A 13,871-nucleotide genomic window follows, 5' to 3' on the forward strand; every position below is an offset into this window, starting at 1 on the left:
GAGCTTGTGAAGGCTGGGGAAAGCACTGAGTTTTGTTTTCCCTTAATACTAGAGTGACATCCTTAGAACCCTAATTGAAGCACTTACCGGTAAGGTTGTACTTGGAATTTAGAAAGCATAGGGAATTCCACAATGAACTTTTTTCCTCCATTAAAAAATTATTGTAGTTCCTATGCTTTAAGAAGTTATTTGGGGAGGGATTTGTTTTCTGATACTCTTCTCAATTCACTTTTAACTTAAAATATTGTTTAACATTTACTTAATATAACTTAACACTTACTAGTGTTTCAGGTGACACAGGAAAAACAGGATCATCTGCCACTTTTTCTTTGAGGATCTGAAATAATCTTATACCTCTGAAGAAGACTCCTGTTAACACTTTGACAATCACTAGCCATTATAACTGATTTGATATTCCAAATGAAATGTGCCTCAGAGGAATAGTTGATTTTACTTTTTTAGTCATTTGAAACATTGCTGGAATAGCAGATCATGATTTTGATTTTGCTGGCCAGTCCAGTAGTTCAGTCCTGATTATTGTTACAGATAAGGAAGTTTCTTATAAATGGCTGATCAAACCACTCTTGGTCTATGTGAATTTACACATAACTGTGTATTTTCACATTTTCTGGTTTATTTGAAGGGTATGGCATAAAACTTACAAAGTTAAACAACTAAAAAATCAGTAATACATTTTAGTATCATTTTAACAGAATGGAAAACATCAGTATTTACTGTGGGTACTGGGTTTGATATATCAGTTATTACAGATTAACAAAGGCTTTTTACCTTCACCTAGAAACCTGATAGAAAATTTTAGAATATTATGTAGTCTATGTATATGAGGATATTCAAATCTAGTCTGATAGCTCTACTAGCATCTCAAATATTGTTACTAACTAGCTATACATTAAGGATGGCAAACTCTATGGCTTGATGGGTTGTTTATATAAATAATCTGATTAATGGGTGGAAAGTGCATCTACTGACTGGTTTTTTATTTGTGTTCCAAAGTGAGTACATTCAACTTGAAATAAGTGATGTTCTTACAGTGATTTCTCTATGTAACTTATTAATTTCTAATTATACTTTGTTAACTTTGTCTTAATTTATCTATTATTGAATTGACAGAGCTTTGCAGGGAGTGAAGTGTAGGGAGTGGAAAGGGTAGAGAGGCAAGGAAACTAATACAGTCTCTGAATTTCAAGTGGCTTAGATCTGCCATGAAGTCTATGATCAAACAATTTACTTTGATGATCACAGTCAATTTGGAAAATCTAGAGACACTAACTAGCATGTTCTAATTATCTCTTCCTTTCTACAAATAATACCATTTTGAATTTGGATCATCTATTTCCACAAATTAAGCTCTGTTCTCTTAATCCTTCCATATGTTCATATTAAGCTGTTTTAAACATTCCATAGTCAACAAGTAGAAATGTTGACTTACTATAATAATTCACTCTTCTGCCCTGCCATGGGAAAACTCCAACTTTTAAAATGAAACTGGCAATCAAAAAAGCTAGCACTTTTTGGCATGAAACTGAGTCATTTTCCTAAAGTGACTCTGCTTGTCTGTGTCTTTTTTTAAATTATAAATTATTCTCACTGCTGGTTTGGATAAAACTAAAATCTATTTTCCTGGAGCATTTGATGTGTTCCTAAAGTGAGTCATAACCATTTTTTTTTTTGCTATGGGAAAAAGATCAGTAGGAGTGAACCTAGTGATAAATTGAATCACCTTCTAAACAGTTACCACATGAGGACGATCCCTTGGATATTAAATATCAAATGTTTTATTTGATATTTATTTTCCTGTTTTGTTTTGTTTTATTAAATTAATGGTTTAAGAATTACAAACAATAGTTTTTCCTTGGTTCTATAATAAGGGTAGAGGAATTTATTATACAATATCTTCCCCAATTTATTCCCATAATTTTTAAGTCATGAGATAGTTTTTTTTTTCTCCTTTCCCTAACTAGTCAACCAAAAAACATAAATAAGCCAAGTAATAGAAGCAAAGCAGGGAGGCGTCAAAGACCAGGATGAATCTATGACTACCATGAATAACCCAGAGCCCCAAGGCATGGGGCATGCTCTCTCTCTCTTTCTCTCTCTCTCTCTCTCTCTCTCTCTCTCTCTCTCTCTCTCTCTCTCTCTCTCTCTCTCTCTCTCTCCCCCCTCTCTTTCTCTCTTTCTCCCTCCCCTTCCCCCTCTCCTTCTTTTTGGCATGGAATTCTCTAGGACAGACAGTACATGACTGTTAAATAAGGAGCTTCAACAGTAAAAGGAAGGATCTCATTCTTTTTGCAATCAGAATTTCTTTTTCTTTTTATAAACCTTGAGATCATCATAGCCAGATGGTTGACTGAGCTGTTGCAGAATTTCTTACCTTTTGGAAAATTGGGACCAATCAGAACTGTGGGTGGTCTATGGGAAACAGCTAACTGACTCAAAGATATCTCCAGATCAAGATACAAGATTTAGTATTAGCTTATTTTATTGAATTTGGGTATATTTACCAAGTAAATATAAAAGATGAAATATATATATTTACAAGGTGAAATTGCTTCTCAAGGACATCTTTAATGTAGCTCCAATGCCAACAGCTGCAGAAGAAATACACCAGAAGAAAGGTTGCATTACTGTGTTCTTAAACATGTGATTGCTGCAGTTATTATTACTTCCATTGATTCCTTTTTGGGAAGGATATGGATAATTTCCTCTAAGGTTAAAATCTCCAATGAAAGCAGAGTTTGAGGAATGGGGAAAGGAACACAACCTCTTATAGTAACTAGCAACTGGCTAGTGAAAATAATACCTTATGTATTTATTATACTCTATAATTTCAAAGCATTTACAATATGTAGGGTTATTTTAGATTTTATTAGGAAGACAAATGTCTCTAAAATGTTTTCTAAAAGAGTTATTACATTGACTTTAAAAATCTAACTCTTGCTTGAAATGTATTTTTGACAGAAATTAGGAGTAGCTAAAATTTTAACTGATATTAATAGTGCAAAAGGTAATGTCTCCATTAAACCTCAATTAGCCAGAACATTTTGGTAATCAAAATTACTATTCAACTATGTTTAAAAACTTTTCTAATATGTATTGTCCATTTCACTGTGTTTAAAATTTAATCTTTAGTAGATGATTCAGTCTTGGATTATCTCAACGTTGTTTTGAATAATTTTCATTGCACACAACTGCAGATACGGAAGTATAAGCATTTTGCAAACTGTTTACATATCAGATTATTTTATAGTCATGTGATTTTGTCTTCTGAAATTTAAATGTTGATTTTGCAGTTAGTGGAATTTTCCTACTCATTGAGTTTCTCCTACAATTGTATTTTAATGTTAAAGTAGTTACTATTTAGGGGGTTCCTCCCTCCTGCTCCTTCCCTCTGTTTTCCTTCCTTTTCTCCCTTCCTTCCTCCCTCCCTCCCTCCTTCCCTTCCTTCCTCTTCACTTTATTTTCTGTTAACTATTTATGTGATGCATATGTTGGCTTCTGAATTATTTGAGAAACAGAATGGGTGAGAAGAGATGTTAACAACTGAAGTCCTGATATTAAATGTCTGAAAGTAGCTGTGAGAAAGTAAGGCAAGGTAGGAAGGAAGGAGCTTCGTCTGTTCCAAAAGTGGAGATGTGTTAATGCTTCCTTCCAGATCAGTGCAATTCTGAATAATGACTCAAGGGAAAAGGGACAGTGCTGATAAACACTTTGTTTGCATACTAGAAGAGAAATGAATTGAGGGCTATTCCAAAGTCATAAAGGGCTACAGAAATCTAAGATTTCCGAAGGGTTCAGCTCTCCTGGTGTGAACTTTGGTCTTTCTCTAATGGCAAAATCTCATTTCTCCCATTAATTCCTCTCACCTCCCAATGCATTTATGTCCCTTTCAATCCAAGGGCCCTACTCACCCACAGGCTCCTCAAAGCTCTCATTTACACAGATCTCTACAAACATACATTGGGGGTCACGTTTCAGTTTCAGGTTCCAGGCTAAGTCTTATCCTGGTTAAGACCTGTAAGATTGTCTTCTCTGGCTGCTTCATGAGGTTATTATTCCAGATCATGGGAAAGCACTTTAATATTTAATATCATAGGTTGTCTCTGAACTAAAAATGAATATTTTAAGGGATATAATCACTGGAAAGAAACACAGGCTTGGGAATTGGCCAGTGCTCAGCGGGACATCCAGGGTCACTGGTTTGTAGTTGTGACTTTGTGTACTTTTCTGTCTCAGTTTCCTCATTTGTAAAACAAGGATATCAGTAACCCCTTCAGATGGCTCTTGACATAATTATAACAAAGTATGGTGAAAGGACAACTGGGTAGCATAAAAGAAATCCAGCCATTTATTTTGTTTCTCTTTTTACTAAATAACCTAGAAATGAACTGTTACTAATCTACTAAGCTAGTTAGGTGAAATACTTGAAATGGGAAAATTCTCAATTGATTTGACCCCCAGATCTTATTCTTTTAATAGCTAACAGACTCCAGACAAACTCCCTTTGAATTACAAGAAGTAGCATCCTCTAACAAATTAGCCTTTGATAGAAGACTTCCCTTCTATTTTGCCCAGTAAAGTTGCAGTTGTATTGAGAAAGAATCTAGTCATTTCCTTTGCTATTAAAATATATCCATGGGAAAGATGGAGTGTCTTTACTTAGCCCATTTATAAAAATGCAGATTCCTTAGAATAAGTAACATCTTAATTTCAAGAAGTTTCAAGACAAATTGTAAACCGGGATTTACCTGTGAGTTGCTACTACTCATTTCATTTTTGTGATTCTTACATATGCTCCATGAAATGATCACACATGTACACTTATATGGGTACTATCACATATCATTATTCAGGAAATAGAATGAATTTATATGTATGACTTTTTAATTTGTCTGCAGAAGAGATGTTATTATATTGAGTGATGGAACTTCTAAATTCTCATTACAATCTTGTGAGAAGCATTGCCACCTCTATTTTGCAGATGAAGAAGGAGGCTCTGAGAGACACACAATTTGCCCAAGGTCACACAAATTACAACCAGTTAGTAACCCAATTCTAGCATTCACATAGACTGTCTAACTTGATTACTTCTCATTTTCTTTACCACCTTCATTTGTGGGAATTTACCCCTATTCTTGGCATTACTTGTATTTATGTACACTGTTTCCTCCCTATGTTTTTCTGGTCCTGTATTTGTATTATCATTAATATGAACCACTTATAACTTAATAACATCAGAGTAGCAGAGTTCAATCTTTATTCTCTGACAGTCTGTACCCTTCCACTTTGAGAAGTAGGATTAGGATAATTTCCAAAGGACACTGTTACTATGGAGGACTCATGGGACATTAACCTGAAATGGGACAAGGGTCAATGTTCTCTTCCCTGAGACTACAGTGATCATTTCCTGTCCCACTCTTTTTCATTGCACATGAGAAATGGGGACCCAGATAATTTATGTGACTTACCAATGGTTACACACCTGGGACTGCAACATAAATCTTCTGATGACAGAACAGAGGCCACCCTTTGGTTATAAAGCAGAATTTGATGACCAGGTTAGGGGTATCGATCAGACACTCACAAATTAATGTTGCTACTTTCTCTCATTTCTCATTGTATCAAGAATGTATTCACTGTCTATTCTCATGGAAAGTGTGATTCATATGGGAACTTTACCAGAAAGCTGTTAATGAGCTTTTACTCAGTTTTGAGGGTTTCTAGTTTGAATATTATAAGATTTCATGTGCCTAAGGATCTATTAGGGTAGATTGAGAATTACAGTTAAAATTAATGTTATCTTTGTCTTCATGAATATTTCACCCAACATATGAAGATTAATGCTAGCTTTCAATACTTTTCCTTGGTATTTTTACTCAGGTTTTGTATGAAGAATTTAGATCTTCTGCCACGGTCTGGAGGACCACAAGGGAAGTCATGATGGTCCTTTGCCACCATTGTTATGTCCTGGTTTACTCCTTTACCAGCATTGCATATGCAGATATAGATATTCCCAATAAGTACTTGTTGAAAGAATAAAGACGATGAGAAATACCGACAGAGATAAAAGCAGTCTGGCTACTTATTCTCAAGCACAAAAATGGTGTTTGATACCATCCAAAAGTTTTAAAACATGGGGACAAAGCTTCTATCTAAAATAATTCTGCAGGATAATGTTTGTGTCCCCTTGGTAACCTAAACTTTAGTTAAAAATAATATTAGAATTACTTTATACATAGGGACATAGGGAACAGATCAAATTCATTGAAATAATTATGTTGTGTAAAGAAGGACCAGAGTAAGAAGAAGAAGCAGGAATACATCATTTTAAAGTTTTATATCTTAGAAGTGGAAAACCAAGGAAACCAAGCAGTCCACATGAGCAGTACAGTTAGTGGAGAACAGGGCCCAGAGATAGAGAGACAGCAGCAGATTCACTGATTCTTCAGAAAGTAGTGATCTTGAGAGAACTAGGAAGCATGGCAGACAGAGCAGCTGTATGTCCTTCCATTACAGCAGGAAGCCTGAGGGTCATAAGATTTTGTGGTGCACACTCTGAGAGGCCTCCTCCTGGACTGGGCTGGATGGATCCTCTGTGAAACACTGGTTAAGGCTTCAGCTAGGGTGACTTCAAGTCCCAAAAGAGATCCACAGACTGAGAAGATATGGAGAAGAGAAGGTTAAATACTGAAGATGCAGGAGGAAACAACATAAAAGAAAAGATGCTCATTTCTAGGCAATGAAGAGGGAGCGGTTGAGATCATAGGTAGGCTCATGTGGCCAAATCTAATTGTGTTGATTTATTACAATAAGAAAGAAAAGGTGAATAAGTATCTCCTAATACCCCGTAAGTAAGTCTTCTCTGGCTCAGATAAAGATGGATGCAAAGAGAAAACACTGAGAAACATTATATGTTTTGGATTACACAGGTCACAGCTTCTCTGATTTAGCAGATTTTTCAAGTCTCTGAGTAACAACTACCCAATAAAACAAACTATAAAACAAAGTGAACCAAACTTTAAAAACTATGAACAAATATATTTATTGTGGTGGCTTTCTCCCCTACTAGATACACCTTGTTAGAAAGTAGTATCCCTTTTAGTTTCAGGTGGACCATTAAGCAGGTAATAAAATTGTTTTTCCCTCATTGAGAGAGAAATAAAACACATGACTTTGCAAACATGTCATATTCTCCTTTCTCTATTTTTTGTTTTCTATGACATCAGAGTTTTCTTCTAATAAGTATGATTTTGTTTTTGGAAGAAAGTTACAGGCACACGTTTACAGATTTATATAATCCAAGGGGTAGCAGAGGCTAAACCACACAGTGCTGACAGATTGGAGACCTGTTCCAGGAGATCACAACCCTTCACAGTTTTGGAAAGCACAAAAGTAATCTCCAACTCTATGATTTCTTCCACATTTTGCCTTCCTCCAATCCCATACAGTATATTTAACTCTGGTATGCACTCTCGTGTTTCTTGCAGAAATACAGGATGTGGACAATAGAAGTAATCTTAAAATAGTTGTTTCTGTGATGATAGATTCTATCATTCCAAATGCCAGGCCCTAATACTGAGCATTCTCTAGATCTCCTGAACAAAACCACACTGTCTTAGAACGTTGTTTCTCTCCCCCTGGTCTTGTCTTTGTTTTCAAGGGACACTGCGTCTTTGAATTTTCAGAATTATCTTCTGCTTCTTAAAACAATAGCTTCGAAAATATTTTTATAGGGAAAAGAGGTTTCTTCTCCAGATATCATCATTGCATTAATGATAGCTTATTGATAATAATGAACAAAATTTTCTTGTGTTTTAAAAATGCTTAGAAGCACATAAGATAACCATTCAAAAGTATCCCTTCTTTGAACTTTTGGCTCTTTGTTGTTAACTATGCTCACATGAAGAATATAGCAACTATTTGGAATGTTGTTTAGACAGAGCAATAACAGATATGTAGTCCATTTGTTGTCCTAATGGCTAGAACACCTGTCCTGGGCATCTGGCTGAATAGCAGCATCATGAGTCTACAATAATCTCATGGGAACATCTAGTGTACGGTGCTGACTGATACCGATTTCTGTGGTTTTTCTTGAACTTTTCGCTTCTTCTGCTGTGGTTTGTCTTTGTTTTCTCGTTGTTCTGGGGTTTCTCTACTGGATTCCAGACCTTTGTTGTCAGGGATAGCTTCCTTACTTTCTTCTTTATTAGGTTTTTTCCTTTTCCTCTCTCTTCCTTTTTTTCCTGAAATGAAAGGACATTCCTTTAAAAATTATATTCAATTATGTTCTACTAGGTTATTACAAGTTTTAAAAAATGACTTGCATTACACTTGAGTATGGCATACCAAACCCCATTGATAGCAAATATCTACTCTTTACATCATCCATTCAACTACTTTTTAAGTCCTTGCAATATTCCCAACAATGTAAACATGAAATGCCTATATAATATAATGACACAATTAATATATGATAGTTTGAATGCTACAGAGTTCTATTCCTATAAGTTTGAGGTTTATTTTATAGGTTACTTATGTATAGTTAATAAATAGAAAATTTCAAATACATTTCTTACCACTTAAAATGTTTATTAATATATTTTATTTCGCTCCTCTTTAAGACACCATTTTGTATTTAAAAATTTTCAAGTAAATGTTATATATTTGCAATCTGTCAGGATGTTTGCATGCCCTCCAAGAGAAAAGAATTGATTATCATAACAAATATGGAAATAATTTTCACGATGAGTGACAGGATAACTGTATTTTATACTAACACAAATATTTGCATTTTGAAATTAATTTACACTTCAATTCCTCTATGTATTAGGATGCTATTGATAACTTTTCAATAATCATGTGGTATAAGCTAAAAGGGCAGGGGATTTATTATTTCTATGGACCAAATAAGTAGGTATTTATTGGATATATTCTGGATTCCACGGAGACTCCCGACATTGAACTGGATTTGAATGAAGCGTAGAAGCGTAGATTTACTTCGGATTCACTGTGAGGTATTTTTCACAAGAGGAACAAAATGCCTTTTTCATGTGGGAAGACATATTGTAGCCAGCATGGGTAAAGCACTGAATTTTATTCCATTGTCAGAAGAGAACCTCTGAGAATTTTACAGATGGTAATTTAATCAAACTATATGAGCCTGACACCAAATTGGATGTATTATTTTCATTTGTTTCTAAAAGTGAATTGATTATATGCTTTATTATGCAAACATTTCATATGTATAATCAACGATGGCATGGTTTTAGTAACACTCATTACACATATATCCCAAGGAGAAATTACTTATACTCAAATCATTATCATAGTAAATGAAACTAGGAACCAAACTATCCCTCGATGTATAACAGATACTGAATGTATAACCTGGTACCCTGAACAGTGTAAAATTTAAAATCGATCTATCTCCAATAAGTCACTTTGGACATAATTATTTTGGAAAAACTATTTGAATGAGAGAACCAAAGAATTTTCATGTCCTGAAACAGGCTGCCAATATTGAATTCAGTGGTTTGGCCCTTCTTTTTCTGAGCTCTGGTTACCAAATCCTAGGGAGCAGTGTTATTAATACTGCATACATATCCTAGGCCAATAGTCTCCTTGGATTAATGATTTTATGTCATAAGTAGCTTTGTCAGGAGATTATATTTACAAAACGCTCCAATTACTTTATGAAAATTTTTCTTGTTGGGCTCAACATAACACATCTTTGAATTTCTAACTCTAGAAGAACAGTTAATAAAAATGAGAATTCAGATGGGGTAAAGCAAATATCATATTATTTGGGATATATAGAGATGAACGAAAGAACTAGAGTCAACTATCACTTCTAAGTTGAACTACTTGTCCACAGATTTGCCATTTCCATTATTCCAATATTCTGTAGAGAATATTGCTATTTTGGTAATATTTCTACAGACAGAATCCAGGGCTTCTTTTTCATGTTTGATTTAAAGACTACATTTGACTTGAACATGGTAACTAAACAGAGAAAATTGGAGAGTAAATTTAAAGTAAAATTACTTCTTGAATACGAAGCATAATTTATAAAGCTACACAAACTGAAAAAGAGAAATGCTGGTTTTCATAAGAGTGCTTGGTTTTCATAGGAGTACTTAGTTCTCACAAGGAGATGGCTGCAAATGCTGGATTACATAATATTTCCATTTTGAGGCATATTTTGGAGGTGTTCAAGTTCAGTTCTAAAAAAGTTGTCAATGAAAATCATTCCAAAGTTTTGTAAAAACTACTGACCCCAAACAAAATGTTATTTTTATGGAAATCATCCAGAAGTTCAGTGTTTGACATTGTTCTCTTGATGATGATCCAACATGTTACAGCTGTGATCCTAACATAGTGTTTAGAAACTTAAGAAATGTATTGTTTCTTTCTTGGTTGAAGATTGATTATATGGTTTTTAGCCACTTATGACAATAATGCTCAACTTGCAGAACATATCTGCTTATTAGCAAGCTGATATGATTATTTCTTAAGACAGGCAGAAACATTTTTGGAAGTACCTCGAAACTCAGTATTATAGCTTTATTACCCAAGGAAAAACTATTTAGTCTGGCCAGTGAGTGAAAGGGGAGGATCTGGTGAAGTAACAGGAAACTAACACATTGTACACTGTTGCTGCCCAAGAGAGGGTGATTGTGCAATAGAAAAATGGGATTATTATTATTATATTTTACAGGCCATGTGTTAGTGGTTGGAAATGCTAACTACCCCTCTGCATAAATAATATATTTTCTTCCTATCCAAGAAATAAAATAGAAATGTGAAACAGTGACTGTAGTCCATTAAAAATCATGTGCAATTTAGGGTGATTTTGTAAGGTTTTCATTAAAGAGGACTTCTTTTTCTATTTTGGTGATTTGATGACTTTTCATTGATGTGGTTAATAGTTATTCTATGACTTTTTAAAACAACATTTTTGAAAAATTAAGCCTTCCAGTTATAAAAAATATCCACCATATATGTGTTTCGAATGCACGTGTGTAGTGTGCATAGACACACGTGTGCCTGAACTGGGCTGTGCAGTATTCCAGAGCACAACAGAATGTTCATCCTCCCTTGGTGTTCCAGTCATGAGGGTGATGAGTACTCTGTTCCCATGAATAGATTAATAATGTTCTGCAAGTGGGTTTTTGCAGGAATGAGTTCCTGATAAAAAGGGTGAGTTCCACCAATTTTTTTCTGTCCTACGCATTCTTTCTTGTCTTTCCACCAGATTGTGATGCAGCAAGAAGATCTTCATCAGATGCTTGTGCCATGGTCTTGGATTTCTCCACTTCAGAAACATGAGCCAAGTAATCTTCTACTCTATACAATTTATCCAGTCTATGGTATTGTTATAGCAGCAGAAAGCAGACTAAGACAGTCCTTTCAGGGAAACACTATGATGTAAGATTTAGAAACACTGTCTTTAGGGTCAGAAAAAACACTGTGTTCAATTTCTAAGTCTGCCACCAATAGTTGGGTGGACCTTTTGGCAAGTTTCTGATATTTCTCAGGATAAATTGATATTTCAACTATGAATAAGCATTCTTAATTCCTAACTTTGTAAGGATTAAATTAGATGTTTGTAGAACACTTGATTAATATGTGACTGACATACTAATCATTGGACAAATGAAAGCCTAAAATTACTAACTCATTGAATAACATGAATTAAGCCCTTCTACATGCCAAAAATGGTTAAATCCTGGGGATACAAGTGAGATAGGGCGATCAACACATTAGTCACACACCTATGCCAACATAGAGATATGCAGGAGATCCATTTGGAACACAATGGGGAAAGCATTAAACTTTTCCAACAGAGACTGAAAAAGGTGAGATGATGTTCAAGTTGAGCCTTAAAAACATGTAAGAATTTGCAGGCTAATGAAGTAGAAGGGCAATCCAGGCAGTGAACAATATAACAGCATGAAGGCATGCAAGGACAGTGTACTCTGCAGCACTGGAAGTAGACTTCCTCCATTTGATCAGAGTCTATATATAGGATATTACTGAGAGACCTGGAAGGATTACAGGGGTCAATTGCCAAGTTGGGAATTTTTCCTGAGGACCAATGGCACTGAAAACTGGAGAAGGGCAAGTATCAGAATCTGACAGCAGGGTGGAGTTTTGATGGTTCTATGACTGGTTTATAAAAGACCAAGGAATATTCTGATATGTAGTTTTGTTTCCTTTTTCCAGAAAATTGCTCTAAGTAATAAGAATCCATCGAGGGAATATAGTCAGTGGCTGATATTTATATTTGAGCCTTAGCTTTTGAAAGAGTAGCTAAAATCTTTATGTAGACCATGAAGGCATTATTATTTATGACTTTGTTGCACACTACCATTACATAAGTGAATGGTTAATGGACATTTTTGAGTCTTTGAAATTATTCCATTAATACAAGCATATATAATCTTTTATGTAAGCAATTTCTAGGCTATTCCACAGATCAGGTTGCAAACGGATAAGATTTAAAAATACCGATTCCTTGATTCCACCCCTGAAGATTATGATTTATAATTTTTATAAGGAGTCCAGGTCCCTGAAATTAATAAGATCACCTCCAGTTTGTTCTCATGTGCGTTCTCATCAAGAACTACATCTGTCAAGCAATAAGAGTACCCATTTTCCTAAAATACATACAATTAAAATTTATTTCAAATTGCATGGTTACTCACTTGATTTAATTTTTCTAATGGATATTTTCCATTTAATGGATAGTAAGTTTGACTTACTATTCCCAATAATTTTTAGGGAAACTTTTCTAATTAGGTACATTTGAATAGGCACCCAGTTATGCTATGAAAATTCCTTGCAGAATTTTTCTTTACCAATTGTCTGTTAAAATGCCAATGTGAGCAAAGAATGAACATATAAAAATAATAAAGAGAAGAAAATGATCCTGAATTATTTTTCCCAAGTATATATTTTAATTCCAAGTGAAAATACCAATCTTAGAACATTTTCAATATCCTTTTAAACACACTGTGGTTATTAATAAAAGGGTTGTCTTCCCTAGAATAAGAGTTTAATTCGTTTATCAAGCATTACTTAAATTATGAATGTGAGTCAGAAATGGTCTGTCCACAGGTTTTTAAAAGGGCTTCTTTGTGAAGTTCCTACAAAGTGTCACTAAGGGGAGCCATTGAGCTTTAAGCGATTACACATCCCAAGATAAACTAGGTTATAATTTTTCCCCCAAAGTTAAAAATGTATCCCACATTCTAGACTGAGGACTAAATGATTCTATGACTTCAGCCAATCAAATAAATATCCTATTTAAAAGATGAATTTTCTTACTATACCTTTACTTGTAAAATGAAATTCCGTTGGAAGTTGATGGCTTTTACCTTCAGAAAAGCACAAATGGTGTGGAAAGGGGTTTATCTGATGATTTTTAAATCTGCAGTTGGACTTGGTTTTTATGTAGACAGGATAAAAATTTCAATATTTCTTCTTTTTAATGAATATATCACTGGAGAAAAGTTGCAAGGGAGGGGAATTACTATAGTATTATTTTTTAAAAATAGCAATGATGATCTGTTATGTAGATACATATTTAAAGGCCTTTGAACTGTGGGCTGTATAAACACAGGACAGCTTGACCCAGTGGTGAAAGACACAGCTGAAAGTCATCAAGGCCAAATGTCCTTCTCAGTTATATTATTACCAAGCAGATTGACTTGAAAAACATATCCAAACTTTTTGTTCTTTTTTGTTTGCTTTTTAATAAAATAGATATACTTATACCCTTTGCCATAATTTTAAGAAATGTAGTAAAAATATCAGAGAATAGACATCTCCTCCTTCTTCTTCATTTTTTT

The 13,871-nt window shown here is 34.5% G+C and overlaps 1 protein-coding gene across 2 annotated transcripts in view; it reads right to left on the minus strand.

The window, feature by feature from the left end:
• Positions 1-2,186: 2,186 nt before the first annotated feature.
• Positions 2,187-13,871, minus strand: part of RSPO3 (R-spondin 3) — an 80,976-nt gene continuing 69,291 nt past the window's right edge. The window contains exons 5-6 of one of the 2 annotated variants that reach the window (XM_079148750.1): positions 8,092-8,261; positions 2,187-6,673 (exon numbers count right to left, since the gene is read on the minus strand). In XM_079148750.1, the coding sequence (XP_079004876.1) occupies positions 6,638-6,673; positions 8,092-8,261 (206 nt within the window). In that variant the 3' untranslated portion in view covers positions 2,187-6,637. Of the gene's footprint in view, positions 6,674-7,041; positions 8,262-13,871 lie in introns of those variants that run through there. The other variant, XM_079148751.1, reaches the window with a different exon arrangement.

Source organism: Sciurus vulgaris (assembly GCF_902686455.1).
Source record: "Sciurus vulgaris genome assembly, chromosome: 7".
NCBI classification, from domain to species: Eukaryota; Metazoa; Chordata; class Mammalia; order Rodentia; family Sciuridae; genus Sciurus; species Sciurus vulgaris.